The sequence below is a fragment of the Nycticebus coucang genome, chromosome 3 (assembly GCF_027406575.1).
Source record: "Nycticebus coucang isolate mNycCou1 chromosome 3, mNycCou1.pri, whole genome shotgun sequence".
NCBI lineage: Eukaryota > Metazoa > Chordata > Mammalia > Primates > Lorisidae > Nycticebus > Nycticebus coucang.
The window spans coordinates 9,179,738-9,198,802 of record NC_069782.1 but is presented as its reverse complement, the minus strand read 5'-3'; the positions used below and the strand labels follow the sequence as shown (position 1 = coordinate 9,198,802).

At 52.4% G+C, this 19,065-nt stretch overlaps 1 protein-coding gene across 1 annotated transcript in view; it reads left to right on the top strand.

Annotated features, from left to right (window-relative positions):
• CACNA1I (calcium voltage-gated channel subunit alpha1 I) overlaps positions 1-19,065 on the top strand; it is a 121,425-nt gene that overhangs the window by 29,889 nt on the left and 72,471 nt on the right. The window contains exons 3-4 of the mRNA XM_053584966.1: positions 3,507-3,618; positions 5,399-5,532. Of these exons, the coding sequence (XP_053440941.1) occupies positions 3,507-3,618; positions 5,399-5,532 (246 nt within the window). The remainder of the gene's footprint in view (positions 1-3,506; positions 3,619-5,398; positions 5,533-19,065) is intronic.

Below are 19,065 nucleotides of genomic sequence, written 5' to 3'. Positions count from 1 at the left end.
GGGAGGGGAAGCCATGGGCAGGGACAGGCCTTACTTCACAGAGGATAGACTGGCCCTGGAGTCCTCTAGGCCTGGGGTGAACCTCTACTCTGATACTTCCCGGCTAGGTGACCCAGGAGATGCCCCTGATTTCTCCAAGCTTCAGTTTTCCTTATCTGTAAAATGAGCCTGCTGACACCCATAGCTCAGGGCCCTGGTGAGGAAGAAGTGGGGGCCCCAGGCCCCCCAGAAATACCTGCTAAGTGCCCCTAAAGCTCAAAACTGGCAGGAAGGGAAGAGGGAGCAGAGGATGTGGCTAAAAGGAGAGGGTGCTCAACAGGCGGGGGAAGGCAAGGGGGATGGGGATGTTCACTGGTAATTAGAACGTTTGAACTTCAAAAAAGTTAATTAATGATGAAGCTGCTGCTGGAGCTATGCTCAGGCTAGAAGGGGGCCTTGGCAGTGACTGGAATTAATTACAGGCTATGGCGGGAGAGTGGTAGCAGGGTTGGGGTACGGGAAGGAGCCTGGCTGGGGTGGGGAGGTGCTGGGAGAGGCAGGATAGAAGGCAGCAGCCCAAGGTGAGCAAGGGCCGGGAGGTGAGAGGGCGGTTGCCATGGAAACCAGGTCAGTCTCTCAGTAGGCTGTGGGTGGGGTCTGGCCAAGGTTTTGGTTGGTGTGGCTATGACAGAAGCTAAGAGCAAGGGCTTTGAAATTGAGGGGTGAGCGTTTTCTTTTTTTCTTTTTGTGTTTTTTTTTTTTGGCCGGGGCTGGGTTTGAACCCGCCACCTCCGGCATATGGGACCGGCGCCCTACCAGCTGAGCCACAGGTGCCGCCCGGGTGAGCGTTTTCGTTTGCAGACACCCAAGGGTCAGTGGATGTCAGAGTGGGCAGAGATTTACAGCAGCTCCCCTAATCCACGGGGTACACATTCCAAGACCCCAGTGGATGCCTGAAACTGTGGTTAGTACCCGATATAGCCTACATTTTATCCTGTACGTACATACCTATGATAAAGTTTACTTTATAAATTAGACGCAGTAAGAAATCAACAGCAACTAATAATAAAAGAGAATCATTGTAACAATATACTGTAATAAAAGTTATGTGAGTGTGGTCTCTTTGTCTTGAAATATCTTACTGTATTGTACTCACCTATTTTCAGCCCTGGGCTGACCTTGGGAAAATAACTAGGTGGATAGGGAGGGACTACTGTGTTTGTTTGTTCACCCAGCAGACATTTACCGATCTCCTTCTAGGTGCCTGTCGGGGCTATAGGTGTGAAGTCCCCATCCTAGTATTGGGGAAAAACAAACAGCAAAGCAAGTCGATAAAGCAGCTCAGGTTGTGAAGAGGGCATGGTGGGCGTGGAGAGCTTGGGTGGGGGTCTTCTCAGAGGAGGTGACAATGAAATTATAGGGTTAGCACTTGGAAGAGTAACAGCATGTGCAAAGGCCCTGGGGTGGAGTGAGCCTGCTGTGTGTGTGTCCCAGGAGCAGCAGGGAGTGAGCCAGGGCCAGGGCCACTCCTCAAAGAGACAAGGAGCCCTGGCAGACTTTCGAGCAGGACAGGGAGGTGATCTCACTGATGTGTGATTAAGATTATCATTATTATTACTTTTATTATTTTTTCTTTTGAGATAGAGCCTCAAGCTGTCACCCTGGGTAGAGTGCTATGGCATTACAGCTCACAGCAACCTCCAACTCCTGGGCTCAAGTGATTCTTCTGCCTCTGCCTCCCAAGTAGCTGGGACTACAGGCACCCGCCACAACGCCCGGCTATTTTTTGGTTGCAGCCGTCATTGTTGTTTGGCAGGCCCAGGCTGGATTCGAACCCACTAGCTCAGGTGTATGTGGCTGGCACCTTAGCCGCTTGAGCCACAGGCGCCGAGCCAAAATTATTATTATTTTTTAGAAACAGGGTCATGTTCTGCCTCCCAGGCTGGACTGCAGTGGTGAGATCATAGCTCACTGTAACCCTGAATTCCCAAGCTCAAGCGATACTTCTGCCTCAGCCTCCTGAGTAGCTGGGATTACAGGCATACTCCACCATGTCTAGCTAATTTAATTTTATTTTTAGTAGAGAGGGGGTGTCACTATGCTCCCCAGGCTGATCTTGAATTCCTAGGCTCAAGTGATCGTCCTGCCTCAGCCTCCCCAAGTGCTGGGATTACAGGCGTGAACCACCACATCCAGCCCCTACCAATGCTTTAACCACATCCTGTTGGTGCAGGGAGAGTCCCCCAGAAGGACAGAGCAGAGCCAGGGGGCCAGTGGGGAGTCTCCAGGTTCAGAGATTATGGGTCTCTTGTCTGAGAGAGACAGAACCGGTCATTGCTGGGACTAGAGTTCACGTGCAGGTCGCCTGGTCCTATTGTCCTGTTTGCTGCTTTTATGGTGCCAGAGCTGCCTTTCTGTTTCCTGATGCTCTGTTTCTGGGGTCAGTAGTGGGAGTTGTGTAACCAAGTGTGGTGAATTATATCACTGTCTCTCCCCTTAGAGAAAGAGAATTTACTCCTAGCTGAAGTATCACCACTAAGGTCAGTCAGATGTCATGGTCTGGAAGTTTACCTGTAAGTCTGACTTTAGTCATTCATGCTGTTTGTGGCATAAGTCCATTTTACCTCAAGTTGTTATCTTTTCAAGTAAGCACAGATTTTTCTGAGGCCCCGGGACTCAGTCAAGATGGGAGATCCCAGTTTGGGAGGTATAAGCAGGCTTCAGCTTCCTCATCTGTGTGATGACAGGTGAGTACTGGGAGTGATGCAAAGTCCAAGTTCCTTTGGGTTCTGACCTCCCTGGCTCTGTGACTAGGTAGGTTGAGTGTGGTGAGACAAGAAATAGTATTCTAAAGCTGGTCAGGAGTTGGCCAGGGAGGGAGAGAGGAGAGTGTTTGGGGGTGTGCTCTGTCAGGGTGAGGAGGGCAGCCTGGCCTGGGACATGGAAGGGGACCCCCCCCAGCTCCAAGCTAGTGCCCCAGAGGCCCTGCCCAAGGCTGGGTTAAGAGCCCCTGGTTGCAGGGGACTCTCTGCTTGGCAGGCCTGATGAGGCTTAGCCCTCCACCTGCTTGGCACACGGGCTGGGGCTGGCCTAGGCACGAACATTCCAGAATTTACCTAGCAGTGGGTGAGGAGAGGATGGGGCATCCAGCCAGTCCTGACCACCCTGGAGGTCTTATGCAGGCTCCAGACCCAGGCTTTGGCAGGGATGGAGGGGACAGGATTGGGGAAGGGAAGGGTGGCCAGAGAAGGCAGGTAGTGACAGTCACTAGGAAGTGGTCAAGGTGGGGATGCTGGGTGAGCCCAGAGATGGCTGGTCAGCCTGGCTTCTGGGGATTCTCAGGCTGGGGTAGGGAAAGGGGCAGTTGTGGAGGGGACAGATTAGTGGAGTTTGGTTCCCTTGGTGGGTTTGGCACACATGGCCCTGTCTGTTGCACTGGGGACAGGCTGGCTCCAAGGTCTATAAAAACTTGGGCACTGACTCATTTGGGGCTCCCTGAGCTGTTTTGTCCTTGACTTTTTGTGCACATGGTTCGAGTGTGTCAGCATGCTGGTGATCCTGCTGAACTGCGTGACCCTGGGCATGTACCAGCCCTGTGATGACATGGACTGCCTGTCTGACCGCTGCAAGATCCTGCAGGTGAGCAGGGCACACCCGCTCCAGCGCCCGCCACGGGCCACTGCACCTGTTACACCTGCCACACTCAATCAGCTGTCCTCGTCCTCACTCAGCTAGTCCCTGTTTCCCTTGTGGTCCTCTTTCGCCTTATCCCTCCTCCCCACTGGGGCCTCTGCCTAGTTCAGGTCCCCATCTCCTTTGCCTGGAGCCCTCACCAGCTCCTCCTGGCCTCTCAGCCCCTGGCTGTGCATCCCCATGCACCCCTGTAAAGCACAAGTGACCCCAACACCCCTCTGCCCTTCCTCCTCAGTGCTGCAGCTTGCCCTGGGCCCTGTAGGGGTGGCCCCCTGATTTCACCTCCTGTTTTCATTTCCTAAGGTCCTGGGTGGGGCTTAGCCTTTGGAACCTGGGATGGCCCTGGTGCAGGCCAGGGTGTTAGAGTCATATCCATTTTTCAGAGGCTAGAGTCCTCCCGGGAGGAACTGCTCTCTGCCTCTGGGTTTCTGCCAGACTCAGTAGTTCCCATGCAGCACGGGGCTGCAGACTATCCGAAGGCATGTCTTAAAAATCCAGACTCTAAGGCTGGGTGCTGTGGTTCACGCCTGTAATCCTAGCACTCTGGGAAGCAAAAGCAGGAGGATTGCTTGAGCTCAGGAGTTGGACCAGCCTGAGCAAGTGTGAGACCCTGTGTCTATTAAAACAAAAAGATAGAAAAGCTAGCTAAGTGTAGTGGCACACGCCTGTAGTTCCAGCTACCCAGGAGGCTGAGGCAAGAGGATTGCTCAAGTACAAGATTTTGGGATTGCTGTGACCTATGACACCAGGGCTCGCTACCCAGTGTGACAGAGTGAGACTCTGTCTCAAAACCGAAAAAAACCCCCAAAGCAGACTCCTTCTGCATTTTTCTGAGTAGTTAAAAAAAAAAAAAGGAAATACTCAGATCCCCTGACCCCATCTGCTGAATCAGAACCTCTGGGGAGAGTCTGGGGTCTGAGTAGGTTACAAACTCTCAGCCAGCCCCAGGCCCTGCACCTAGCTACAGCCTGTTAACCTCCTGGTGAGTCCAGTGAGGATTCACCTCTTTGTCCTCCCTACCACCTGCCTATGTTCTGGTGCACAGTAGGTGCTCAGCACCCTGTTCCTGAATTGAATTGACTACAGCCCTCACTGATCCTGGAAAGAGGAATTCTACTCAGGTCCTGCCCTCAGGAAATATAAGCTTACCTGAGCCCATGCTCAGGTGCATCGTGGGGCCTCCCTTCGAGCAGAGGAAGGCAGCACCGAGGCCTGTGCCCAGCGCTGGGTCAGTGGGGAGGTGTTAAGCCTGTTTTGAGGCAGCTCCTTGACCCAAGTTTCAGTTTTGCATTCTGCCACTTATCTGCTGTGTGACCTGGAGCAAGTTGCTTAACATCTCTGAGTCTTAGTTTCCTCATCTATAAAATGGAGCTACCCATGGGGTCCCTGTGAGAATTAGAAGAGAATGCAAGTCATGTGTCTAGGCCAGCGTATGGCAATTATTAGGGAGGATATAAGAGAGACCCCTGCTCCACTGCCACCTGGGGCTCCTGTCATACCTGTGGTGTTAGGGAACAAGTAGAATGGGCTGTGTGACTTTGGGCAGAGTTACTCCCCTCTCCGGGCCACAGACTTCTCAATTGTCAAATGCCTGCTTTGGACCAGGGTTTCCAAGGTTCTCTTCCTGCTCAGAGGAATTTTGGGGTCTTCACTCTGGGGCTCTGATCCATGGGTGCTGCTCTGCAACCTCACCCTGGCTCTTGCCTCTTTCCTCCTGCCCCTGCAGGTGTTTGATGACTTCATCTTCATCTTCTTTGCCATGGAGATGGTGCTCAAGATGGTGGCCCTGGGCATTTTTGGCAAGAAATGCTACCTTGGGGACACGTGGAACCGCCTGGACTTCTTCATTGTCATGGCAGGGTAGGTAGTGCACATCAGACAAAGCCCAGCCTTTGGTGGCTGCTGGACATAATTAGGTAACCTGTGGGGCTTCTCGGTGATGATGATCAAGCTGGGTGGTGCTGTGGGCCCTCCTGGACCCCTGGGTGCGGAGGAGTGTCCCTCTGCTGAATGGTGGGACCGATAGACACTGCTTCCTCCCTTCGTGGCAAGCCATGTGTCCTGCTCTACCAGCCGAGACTGGGTCTCTGGTAATTAACTATAAGACTTTGAGAAGGCCACTTGACCTCTCTAAGCCTTTATTTCCTTATCTGTACAATGGGAATAATAATAATAGTAGTTACATCAAAGTGAGCACCTGATAAATGCTAGCTGTTACTATTATCATTATTACTATCATCCTAAATTACTTGTCAACTCAGAGTTCCATCGTGGAGTGGAGCACTGTCTGTCTCCAAACTGGTATTTCTACCAACACACGAGCATAGTCAGAGAGAACAGGTTACAACTTAGTACACTTGGACCACCTTGGACCTTGCTCTGTGCCTGTTCCTGCTTTCCTGGGTCAGACCCATTCATGCATCTACCAGCCAGCCAGGAACTGAATGAGCTCCTGCGAGGTGTCAGGGCTGTCCCGGATGCTGGGGGTCAGGAGGAGAGAAGCCAGTCTGGAAGGGGCAGCCAACAGCCGCGTTGGCAAGTTGTTTCCACAGACCGGGACAAGGGCTCTGAGCAAAGCGTTATTGTTTGCTGAGAGCGTTTAACACAGGGGCCCCACAGAGCCAGGCGGGGGAGGGCCCGAGGGCTTTCCCGGGGAGGTGACACACAGGAACTGAAGGACGGGGAGGCACTAACCGTGCCCAGCGACAGGACAAGCTGGGTGTTGTGGCAGGCACCTGCAGCCCCAGCTACTCGGGAGGTTGAGGCAAGAGGATCGCTTGACCCCAAGAGTTTGAGAGGAGCTATGATGCCGTGGCACTCTACCCAGGGTGACAGAGTGAGACTCCATCTCAAAAAAAAAAAAAAAAAGAAAGAAAACTTGTTTTGGATAGTGTCATTTTCCAGTCTTGCCTGTCCAAACACATGTTCAGATCTTCAAGTGTGAGGGACAGGTTTATTGCCTGCTTTGTGGAGTCGTTCAGACCTATTGTGGGTGAGTTCAGAGTGAAGGAGAATCCTTCTCTTTGGGAAGATAACCTGTTTCTTCCTGCTTGGACGTGTGGGGTTTTCCTTTACCCTCGTAATTCAGACCTTGCTCTGGAGTGAATCTAGGTGGGCCCTTAGAAAATTCTAGACACATCGGTTCCTTCAGCTCAGAGAAAGGTTCTTTTTCCTTCTTGGGCTATGGCCTGTTCTTGTCTCCTCTCTCCTGGAATTCTCATTAAATATCTATCTCTCCTTCATCTTTTCTCCACAGCTGTCCTCTTTTCTTTCACAGGTTTCACAGAATCCCTTGACTTGGTCTTCTGAATCACACACACGTGGGCTTTTTGTGGGAAAAGCAGTGTCCTGTCCCCTCCTTCCTGCCCCGTGGGCTCGCTCATTTCCTCTGTCTTTGTCATTCTCAGGAGGGCTTTTTATTCTTGGATCTCGTGTGTTCAGAGCACCTTGTACCTGGTTCTTGTTTCACGGATCTCCTTATAGGTAACAATTAGGCTTCTTCAGAGTCCTCTTCGGATTCTGGAAGTAACCTTACGTCAAAGTATAATTTCTGAAAGATAAAATGAACAGCCCTCACACGAGTCTGAGAATGAGCATCTATTCAGCTCATTAAGGAGGAGGGACCCAGCAGGACTGTGATCAGCACAGGTAGGAAAACAGGCATTGCAGAAAGCGTGTGGAAGAGTGCAAGGTTAGAATCCAAGCTGATTAATGACCCGCAGGGTAATAAAACTATAACCTTTGGGGTTATCTTCTCTATTGGGCAGAAATCATGTTCCTCTCTACCAGATAAGAATCTACAAGCTAACATAATTTCATGGCATTCAGACCTTCAATTAATAAGAAATAGTGAATCAAACAAAGGTATATTCCCCTAGATAATTAAATAATCTTCAGACGGGTCTGTTAAATTATGTTCCAGATTGACATTGTGGGAAATACTGCATACCTGTCGCTGAATTTGCAAGTTCTGGGGTAATATTTCCTTACTCCTGTTTCAGGGAAATCCTTTTGTTCTGCTGGCTTCACTCCCTTCCCTGAGTGCCTTGCCCTGCCCTTTTGACTCCAAGCATCTCCTGTATCGTATAGTGATTCCCAAGCATCTCCTGTATTGTTTAGTGAGTATATTCTGCTCCCCTACCTTTTTTTTTTTTTTTTTTTTGAGGCGGAGTCTCACTCTGTTGCCCTGGGTAGAGTGCTGTGGCGTCGCAGTTCACAACAACCTCAAACTCCTGGGTTTGAGCAATCCTCTTGCCTCAGCCTCCCGGGTAGCTGGTACTACAGGCACCTGCCACTATGCCCCGGGTTATTTTTTTCATTTTTAGTAGAGATGGGGTACTTGTTCTTGCTCAGACTGGTCTCTAACTCCTCAGCTCAACAAATCCACCTGCCCGGGCTTCCCAGAAGGCTGGGATTATAGGCGTGAGCCACCTCGCCTGGCCTGACCGCTCGTAGTTATAAATACAGACTATGAAGATCTCAGCAGAGCAGAGGGAGGGGTCGGCCTGGCTCCAGCATCGTGGCGAGGTCTGGGTTCGATGTTTTTGCTTGGTCCTCGAGATAAGAGTGGGATGGGGTGGGGTCTGCTGGGCAGCATCTTCCAAAGCCCAGGAAGGGCTGTGCGTGAAGTTGACATGTGGTGTGTACGTAGGCCCCACGCTTGGGTTCACGCTCTGCTGTCACCATTTAGAACTTCTTAGCTGTTTATGAACAAGGGGTCCTGCATTTTTACTTTGCATTGGGCCCCACAATGATGTAGCTGGTTCAACTTGGGAGTCAGGTTCAATGCAGTCCCGAACACTCACGTGTCCAGCCCTGTGCTGGATGTGGGGATTCAGGGGAACCAGACCTATCCCTATCCTCAAGTTCATCCCCATCCTTTGTGCCTCTAGACAGTGTGGGTGGAGAGGACAAGATGGAAAGTCACAGCCCTGGGCTCCAGAGCTCAGCCCTCCAGTCCTGTTCCCATCCAAGATCTGTCCCCATAGCCACCAGGGCTTGGTGCTATAAATGTTGTTTCCAGAGTAACAGGCCTGACATCCCAAGGATGCTTCCTCCCTTCCTGCCACTCCCCTTCCTCAAATTACTGGCTCTTTCTTCAAGCTCTGGAGAGAGCCATAGAACCTCTGAGTTGGAAGGTTCCTTGGAGGTCACAGCCTTCACCTCCACATGCAGTGTAACTACCATAGCAGGCTGAATTGGGTCCAGAGGTCAGCCCTGCCTTCATGCTGCCACTGTGGGAACTCAGCACCTCACGAGGCAGCCACTCTCAACTGGGACAAACTCATGTTCAAGAGGCTTTTTCTTTCACTGAGCTGAAATGTGTCTTCCTGTGGTCCCCTCCTGATGGTACCCTGCATTTACTTATTTACTCAAGAAGTCAACATTTATTGAGCATGTACTGCACGTGTGGCCTTGTGCTGGGCAGTGGGGATGTGAAGATGAATGAGACAGATTTCCTTTGTGATTTCACAAGCTCATGCTTTGGAAAACATACATAAAGCAGATCAGCACAGATAAATCCCATCCCAGCACTTGAGATCCATGCTGTTGCAAAGAAGTATAGAAGCCCATGATGTCATGGACTAGAGATTTGATTTTAACTGGAGAGTCAGCGTTTGCTGCCCCAAGGGAGAGACCTGGGGGATAAGAGCTGGCCAGGCAGAGGTGGGGGGAAAAGGGGATCTCAGGTAGAGGGGGCAGTATGCTGGAGGCCTGGAGAGGGTGTTTGAGGAAGGGGGAATAGAGGGGACTTGGAGCCCAGGACTAGTGCCAAGAGGTGAGGCTAGAGAGGGGACAGGGGCTTGATCACATGGGGAGGGCTGGAGGCTAAAGGGAGGGTGGCTCCTATCCTCCCTGAGTCTCCCCTTCCAGACAAAAGGTCCCCATCCTCCCACCATTTGTCAAAGGGCACCATTTCTAGAGGCCTCACCTGCTGGACTGGCTTTAGGCTGTCTTGGCCCCTGGCTGGGGAACCGGATCCCAATCTCCCGAGGATGGCTTGTGGGGTGGAGAGAATGGGCCACCCATGCCCTAGCAATATGGAGGATTGTGGTGACCTGTTTGGTGGCCATCCTCCCTACCACCCCCAGGCCCTGTACACTCTCCAAACCAGGTCTCTCCCACGCTAGAACTAAAAGAGGGTGATTTTTAAAAACCCAAATACCAAACTTTGCATTTATTGACATTAATTTCATCTTACAGTGGCTTTTTGGAGTCCCAATTCAGCCACTCATTCCACTCACTTCCTTTGCTCATCCAGCCCAGGCCAGCAAGCCTGTGTTCCCTCACGGGCGACTCTACCAGGGTGTGACAAAGCCTGGGAAATCATTTCTACCGGGTATAGCTGAGCCACCTGTTTTATCACTTAAGCTACACTCTTCTGCCTCAGTCCATTAAGAGGTCATGAAATATTCAACTACATTCTTGTTGAACCTGAGATGGTCTCATCCAGGTACCTCCGCTGGTGCGTCGTGTTGGCCTTCTACTCCCCTCCCCCCCCCCCCAGAAATAGGAAGAGGCCATTGGCATCTGTGGGGAGGAGCCTGGGTTCCTCTGTTGCAAGGGTCTCCATGAATGCTGATGCGACTCCCTGGGGTGAACCAGGACTGGAGGGTGGGGCTGTAGGGACCGCGGCTGGGCTTGCCAAGGGAATGGTGGTGAGGGCCCTGCCTTGTATGAGTACAGGGAACAGGAGCTGCCTTAAACCTGAAAGCTGGTGAAAGCTTCTGACTGTGACAGCCCAGAGGGAGTCTGGTGTGGACAGCTGAGGGACGTGTGTACACAGGTCAGGACTGGGCAATGTCCCCACTCCCCAAATGCATGTTTGGCCTTTCCCCCCTTCCCCAAACTAGTGGCCTTCAGTGTGCCTCAGACTTCAGGGAGAAACAGGATCAATGTGGCACGTGATAAAATGCAGATTCCTAAGCCTTAGCCTGGAGATCCAGATCCAGCAGGTATGGCAGGGCCTAGGAACCTGCCTTTAAGTGGCCCTGATGCTGGTGGTCTGGGGGCCTCAGTTCGTTTGGCCATCATAGTAGCCCCTCATCTGGAGCCCGGGAAGGTAGAGTCAGGATTCCCAGTTTTGGGAGCTGCAGGAAGAGGCAGGGCACGGGGCGGGCTCAGTCTCTGCATCTACCTCCAGGATCCGAGAAAACTCTCATGACAGGTACAAGTACTTTGTGAACAGAACAGTGGGGGTTCCATATAAGAATTTCTATGATCATTAATAATATTAATAAAAATAGCAATAACATCAATCAGTAACTCAGCACCTGGGCCAGGGGATGGGAAGGAGAGGCTGAGTCAGTATTTATCATCCCTGGAAACTTCTCCAGAATGCAGGCAGAGAACAGCTCCCCGCTCCCTGGCTCTTATAGGCTCTTGGGAAACAAAAAGTTAGTAACATTGTTCCTCAGCTCCAGACTAAAGCTTTCTAAAACGATCAGGCAGGCATGTCCCCTCTATGGCTGCTGATTGAGAGTTCCTTTTGTCCAGAGTGCCCCATCAGTGGGACTTTAAAAAGCAAAGGGAATTGACTCCTCTTAGGCCTCACCCAGGGGTGTGATAAAAATAAGAATGTCGTGTGTTTGCTGAGTGCTCACCGTGGCCTGATGCTGTGCACCACCTTGTTTAATCATCACACAAGATCTATGAGGGCTATGGTCACTTCTACTTCTCAGGTGAGGCACAGTGACAGAAAGTGACTTGCCTAAGGGCACAGCTGGTATGGAGCAGAACCAGGAGTTGAGCCCAGGGAGCTTGGCTCCACCACCTGGGATAAGATCCCTGTTCTGTGTGACTTGCTTGGTGTATTTGTCAGGAATGCGTTTGGCTGCAAGTAACACCTGACCATGGCTCAAGCAAATCCTGAGTGTTTTTTCTGATATAACACGAAGTTCTGGTTCCTAGTGATGGTTCTGCAGTGTGGGGGCTGACATCCTTGTGATTTTCCAGGCCTTTCTTTTATGGTCACAAGGCGGCTGCTGAAGCTGTCTGTGGGTGTTGCATCTGAATTGGAGGCAGGAAGGAAGGGTGAAGAGAGACAGGGCATGTCCACTTGGATCAGGAAAACAAAATCTTCTTTCCAAGATCCCTCCCTTTCCTGGCACCCTTGGCTAGAACTGGCTCATGGTCATTCTTAGTGGCAGCAAGTTAGGAAAGCAGAAAACATCATCGAATTTGGCTTAAGCAACCAAGAGGTTGTTCCCTGGGGTCAGGCAAGATCAGAAGAAGAGAGAATGCACGGGTGGGCAACTCTGAGTCTGCCACATTTCTCTTCTTGGGCCTTAGTTTCTTTGTCCTCTGCCAAAGATGTGGCTCCTCCCACATCTGCAAGCCCTTGTTAGAGCCTCTGGAACTCTCTCTGGGCTGCTGGGGCTGGGCCTGTGTCCAGATGAGAGCAAGCTCCACAGAGGCCAGTGACTGCTATGGTCAGGGGGCTCAGAAGGTCATTGCTGGGGCTGTTTTCAGAAGCCTTTGGAGCTGGCCTCCTTCCTGCATGGCTCTGTGTGCACTATTGGTGGGTTAGGGAAGCAGTCCAGGCACACTTCTGGCCTTGTCATTGACTTTATACCCTGATTTATCCTGGACTTTATACCCTGATTTATCCTGGTGCTGTGAGGGGAGGGCCCAGGCTAGTCACTGTCTTGGAGTCCCCTTTGGGGGAGGCTCCATGCCTTGTTCATTTGCTGTTGTACCCGGGCACTGGAAAGCTGGGGAGAGGGTGTCTGGAGCAGTTTCCTATAGGCTGAACTGGTGCTGGGTAGGTGTGGAACAGGGAAACTTCCAGAGGGAACCTTAGTGTAAGCACTTTTTTCATTTGCATATGGGGCAGGGTGGGCGAGAAGGTCACTGCACAGGCTTGTTTCCTAGGAAACAGGATGGTAGCCGCCATGGCAGAAGTCACCAGAGAGCTTTGGGGCACAGCTGAGGAGCCAGACACCAGTCCATCATGAAGCAGGCAGGGCTCTCGTTAAATGAGACTGGAACACTGAACTTGGTATAAGTGAGTCTATCATCTCCTTTCCTGAAAAGCCCAGCTGTCTCTAGCTTCAGGACTGCTGGCTCCAAGAGGTCACCAGACTGTGTGTCTTTCCATCCCACAGCTCTGCTAGTTCTGTGCTGACTTCCATCCCTGGGGTGGCAGGGTAGCCTCTGGCAGCTCTGAGTGGACTTACCCTGCTCAGAAAGACACCTTTCCCTTCCCTGCAGTTCCATGCAGTCCTGCACTGAGCCTCCTTGGCTTGGATTGGCTGGCACCGGCTGTGTGCTCATTCCTGAACCAATCACTGTGGACAATGTGTGCAGAGCTCAGATTGACCAGATTTAGATCAAAACCTGCCCCTGGTGAGGTTAGCCACTGCTATACCTCTTGGCCTGAGGATGGGAAGGGTGGACAAGGAGGGTCCCAGGCCTTGTTCCTCTTGGAACCGATGTCCCCACTGGTTTGGGCTCTTTCACATCCAGGATGGTGGTACAGCCTCACGGTCCTGGAAAATTAAGATTCTTGGTCCCATTTGGCAGATGGGGAAGTGGAGGCTCAGAAGGATTAGTAGTGCACTGCAGGCCACACAGCCTTTATGGGCCAGATCTTGGACTGCTCAGATATGACACCCCCCCTACCGTGCTCATGTGCAGCCTGAGGGAGGGTTGTTCCTTTTCAGAGGCTGAAATATAGCAGATGATTTGCGCCTGAGGACTTCGGAAGCTTCACTACCCCTCAGAAAGCAGTGAGGTTAGTCCCCTGAGAAGGGCGTTTCCCCTAAACAGTGATAGAGTCTGAACTAAGTGTCTCAGCCCCACCCAGAACCCCCTGTTGGGTTCCCAGCAGCTGTGCTGGTCTGCCATGGTGCTAAGACTACTTTGGAGTAAAAGAGGTAAGTTACATGGTTGGCAGACACCATGAGGCTAATTGGGTATTAAAGAAAATTGATTGCTTATCTGGTGGCACATCCTGCATTTATCTGGCAACACTACTGGGGAATAAAGCCATTGGAACAGACACTGAGTGGACACTTGGAGACAGAAGGTCCAGGGTGTCCTGCCACTGAGGTCCCTAGAACTGCCCTGGTTTATCCCTGCCTGGGGTGCTAGCTAAAGTCAAGGTTAATGTTACAACTCCCTAATTATCTCCAGTGTTTCCTCCTCTTTTCCCTACTGAATCCCTACTGTGTGCTAGGTGCCCGGGTATCAGCAAGGCTGGTGGTCTAGTTATAAACCAACACACGCCTGAGTCATCACAGAGCTGCCTCCTGACAGATGATCTGTGATTTTCAGCATCTCAGCTTCCCTTCCATTAGCTACATCTTAAATTACATTTTAAGAAAGCCCCCGTGGGCCCCTTGCAAAGATTGAGGAAACACCCTATTTTTATCAGCCACACACAGAAATCATCTCCTGGGCGGGGTATTTCCTGGAAAGATGTTGAATCTCAGTCATTTCTTGTTGCCTCTTGTCAGCTCCAAGGTTTCTTTATGATCTTGTCCCTCAAGTTGTTTGTTTGATGAGTTTACATAGGGAGTCCGCCTCCAAGTCGGAGCCTGGGCGAGCTCTGGAACCCTCTGGGGCCTTAGGAGCAGGGACATGCCCAGAGAACGCCTCAAAGCCAGAGGTCCCGAGGAGAGGACCAGGGGACACAAGCAGGAGAAATCCACTCTGCCTGGGGGCGGGTCTGGAGAGGGTGTGGTGTGATTTGTGGGTGAGTGTGAAGTGCAGTAACAGTTGAGGCTGCGGTATAATAATAGCTCACACTTTCTTGGCTCCTGCTTGTGCCAGGCCCTGTTCTGGGCATGGAATCTGCATATGAACATGTTTCTTTTCTTTTCTTTTTGAGACAGAGCCTCAAGCTATCGCCCTGGTTAGAGTGCCATGGCGGCACAGCTCACAGCAACCTCCAAATCCTGGGCTTAAGCGATTCTCCTGCCTCAGCCTCTGGAGTAGCTGGGACTACAGGTGTCCGCCACAACACCCGGCCATTTTTTTGGTTGTAGTTGTCATTGTTTGGTAGGCCCAGGCTGGATTTGAACCCGCCAGCTCTGGTGTATGTGGCTGGCACCTTAGCCGCTTGAGCTACCCGTGCCACTTGAACATGTTTCAGTTCAGCAACTTGCCCAGAGTCACATGGCACACTTGCAGAGAGCCAGGATTGGAAGCCAGCATTGGAAGCCAGTGCCGTGCTCTGACCACTGGATAGCCCTGCCTCTGGGACACTGGTCCTGGTTCGTATATGTGCTGCCGAAGTGAGCACACTGGTCCTGGTTCATGTGCTACAGTGTGTGCCAGGCCTACAGGCCTCCTGGCCAGCTGAGGGGGTGCTCATGAGCCAGAAGGTGACTGGCTGCCTGATGCCTGATGAGATTAGGATGGGTAACACAGCCCTGGGGTCCCTTGCTACCTGGCTCTGTGACCTGGGCTCTCTCTGAGGCTCAGCTTCCGATGTCATCTGCAGGGGGTACCATAATCCACCCACAGGACACCTAAGGGAAGGTGTATAAAGCTCTTAGCAGGTAGCGAGAGCTCAGGAAACCTTGCTAGAGCAGCTGTGACTCTTGAGTTGCAAGTGACAGAAAGCCAATACGGATGGGCCCCAAGACTGAAAGGGAATGTATTGGCTCATGTAAGAGGGAAGAACAGAGGGCAGATCTGGGATCAGGTTCAGAGGGAGGAAGGTGCTCCAGACATATGGTCAGGATCCGCCTCTCTCCGGCTCTTGCTTCAGCCTTCCTTTGTGTTGACAAAATTCTCAGGCCATCAAGCAGGCAAGGTAGCCAGCAGCATCCTGGGTTTCTAGGTGGTGGTTCAGCCAGGGACAACACCTCTTCCCTGTAGTCCCAGCTCATGGGCTGTGGGCCACATGCCTGTCCTGAACCAGCTGTGGCGTCCAGGCTAGGGGTACGGCATCCCCTGGTTGACCAGGCCTGGGTGTTTGGGCCTCTCCTCTGAGCCAGGAGTCGGGGAGGGACGCTCCTCGGTAGGAAGAAGTGAGATGTGCCCTGAAGAACAAAGGTCTACCCTCCAAGCCCATTCCTGGCAGGACCCCTGCTCCATCCTGGCCACACCAGCCCTTCTCAGCCTGGGGCCAAGTTCAGCCACTCTCCTCCTGGGGCAATTTCAGGATGGAGCTGCTTGCTTTAAAACAAAATTACTTACCTAATTAAAGCGCTTGGGAGCTGGCAGGAGGTAGTAGGGGGTTTGTGTTGATTTTTTTTTAGACTTTTAGCACTGAAGCTGCGTGATAAAGTAACTGTGTAATTAGGGATTAATTTCTCACTCTTGTAAGTGATGTCTTATTTGAGGCCTGAGGGGAGTCAGCCCTGTGGTTATCCACCACCCGCTTCCTCACTTTCTCTTTTTGGGGTGGGGGCAGGGGTCCTGGTCACCACAGCTATGGTCCAGGGAGAAAGCGGGGGAGATAGGCTTCAGCAGATATTGGAGAGTGGTGTTCATGCCAGATGGAATCCCTGAGTGCCTACTGTGTACTGACACCAGGAGGGCACTGGGTATGTGGTGGAAGAGGAGAGAGGGGCACACCCAGCCTCCCACAGCACCTGACCCACGTCCCCTGGCCCCATGTGAGTGACTCCTGCCCTCTCACGAGGCCACCTCCCTCCCCTGCCTGGGGGCTTTCTTCAGCACTCCAGGGAGCTGTCCCTTATCCCTCAGGCAATCAGTGGCTAATGCCCCACCCTGCACCTGCCACCGTCCAATTCTGAGGCTCCTCTACCAGGTCTCTCAGGGCTCTCCGGTGGTTGGGCCTCAGTTGCCCACAGTGTAACCAGATCATCGCAGCCTATCAGGGACTTTTCTCACTCTGCCTCCCTCACTGTTCCCTGGGATCGCTTCCCAGATAAAGGACTGCTTCCGAGTCCTTGGCTCAGGGTTGGGACAGGAGGTGTGACCTGAATGTGAAAGGAGCTGGAGTGGAGAGAGATGGGGCTGCCTGTGGTGCAGGGACGGGTAAGCAGGGCTTCTTGGAGGAGATGGTCTTGGAGGGAGGATGAGTGAGGAGAAAGGGCACTGTGCCAAGGAAAGGGGGCAGAAGAGGATGTGTTTGGGACGCTTGGGGGACCTGTCACGGCACCCAATATGAATAGAGATTGGGGAGTGGACAGAGGCCAGATTGTGGAGGGCCTTGAAGGCCATGGCCATGGGGCTTGGACTTTGTTCTGCAGGGAACGGGAGTCATTGAGGGTTTTAAGTGGGGAGTGACACAGCTAGATTTGAGTTTTAGGAGGCTTCTGCTGACTGAGGAAGGGCTGTGGGGGAGGAAGCAGGAGACAGTTGGGAGGCTGTCACAGTTGTCAGTTGGGGATGGTGACCAGGGTAGGGCAGGGAGGGTGGAGCTGTCAGCAGGCTGTCCCAGGTTGAGCTGGTTGGCACAAAGAGCCACTATCAGGACAGCGAGGTTCCTGCCTCCCAGCAAAGTGCTCTTCCTGGTCTTCTTTTCTCACCATTCTTGTCCAGTGTCCCCCCTGCCATCTTCTTCCCCTCAGAGACGAATGAGCTACTGATTCTTCACTGTGTGCCTACTGAGTGTTTTTATTTATTGAATGCATTTATATGCTATCTTACCTTCCCACCAATGCCGGGAGATGCAGCCACAGTGGAACCCCCACCCCCGTGGGTTTGTTTGTTTATTTATTTTTGAGAACGAGTCTCACTTTGTTACCCTCCGTAGAGTACCCTGGCACTATAGCTCACAGGAACCTCAAATTCTTGGGCTCAAGTGATCCTCTTGCCTCAGCCTCCCAAGTAGCTGGGACTTCAGGCGGCTGTCACAATGCCTGGCTATTTTTTGGTTGTAGTTGTCATTGTTGTTTGGCAGGCCCGGCCTGGATTCAAATCTGCCAGCTCTGGTGTATGTGACTGGTGCCTTAGCGGCTTGAGTTACAGGCGCTGAGCAGCACCTGGCTATTTTTTAGAGATAGGGTCTCGCTCTTGCTCAGGTCTCAAACTCATGAGCTCAAGCAATTCACACCCACCTCGGCCTCCCAGAGGGATAGGATTAAAGGCATGATGGGCCACCACGCCCAGACTCACCCCAGTAGGGTTATAACAAGTAGAAGTAAGAGTTAGGAGCTAGGAGAAATGTTCAGGCAAGTGGACTCCCTGGAAGGGTCTGTAGTGTCAAGGTCTTTCATGCTGTTAAGAACTCCGCAACATTACATTTCCCCTTTTGACTTGGTGGCTAGGTGCTAAAATCTTGACACTAAATGCTACAGGAAAGTTCTTTTGTGGGCTTTTCATTGAGGCCCCATGGACTGCAACTGATGAGTTCTCAGGGGGAACTTGGGGACTTTTTGCAGCAGACTGCAGAGGTGGTTCCCATGCTGACACCAGGGATGAAGCGAGGGGCCTGGGCTGGTGTGGTGTCGCTGCCCGTGTGCACCTGCTCTGCTGAGTGTTTGTGAGTTTTAAGTGCACTGCCCGGCAGTGGCTGCTTCCCTTCCCCTCAGAGATTGGAGTGGATGACAGAGCAGTGGCCTGAGTCTGCGGCCAACAGCACATGAGTCTGATCAGCCTCCCACAACGAGGCTGGGGTCTGGGAGGTGTTCAGATCTGAAAGTTTACTTACCGCATAATCATGGGCCTCAGTGACAGCTAGTCACAATTTGTGTCTCTCTCAGGACCTCTGGGCCAGGCTCTTCCCACTGTCCCTTGTTTTAAACACACAATGCAAGAGAGCACAATTTGTGACTAAGGAGCCTGAACTGTGCAGGCATTCTTGACCCCCAGCCTGTCCTGGGGCAGAGGCCGTGGCTGGTGCCCCTCACTTGACTGAGAGCCCGTAGTCCCAGGCTGTGGACCCACAGGATCCGTGAGGAGGGCAGGGGTCAAGGACCAGGCAGGGGGTCGTCCTGAGTGCACCCACTGTGGGCCAGCATGGGCTGGCAGCCCGGCTCTGCCCTGGTTCAGCATGGACTGGAGCAGGTCTAGGTGGGAGCAGAGTGAGGGCCCACATGAGAATGTGCGGGACTCAACAGGTCAGCTCAGGGAAGTAATTAGAATGTGCTCAGAAAGCACTTGCTTTTCTTGGTTGCAGCCGTCCTTGTTGTTTGGCGGGCCTGGGTTGGATTCGAACCCGCCAGCTCAGGTGTATGTGGCTGGCGCCTTAGCTGCTTGAGGCACAGGCGCCGGGCTTGCTTTTCTGTCTACTCATCCGTCAAGCATCTGTTTATTTTTATTGTGAGACTTCATGGACTGGCAGCTGTCTGAGCTAGGCAGGGCCCTGGGAACACAGCTCGCAGGTGGGCTCAGTCTGGGGTGGCTGGGAACCCCCACTTCCAGGATACCCAGCACAGTGTATGGGGGCCGAGCTCTCCCCAGGAGCTGGTGCCCACCCCCTCGGCAGGTTGCAAAGGACCAGTGCAGGAGGAAGGGGGTCTGTGTTCC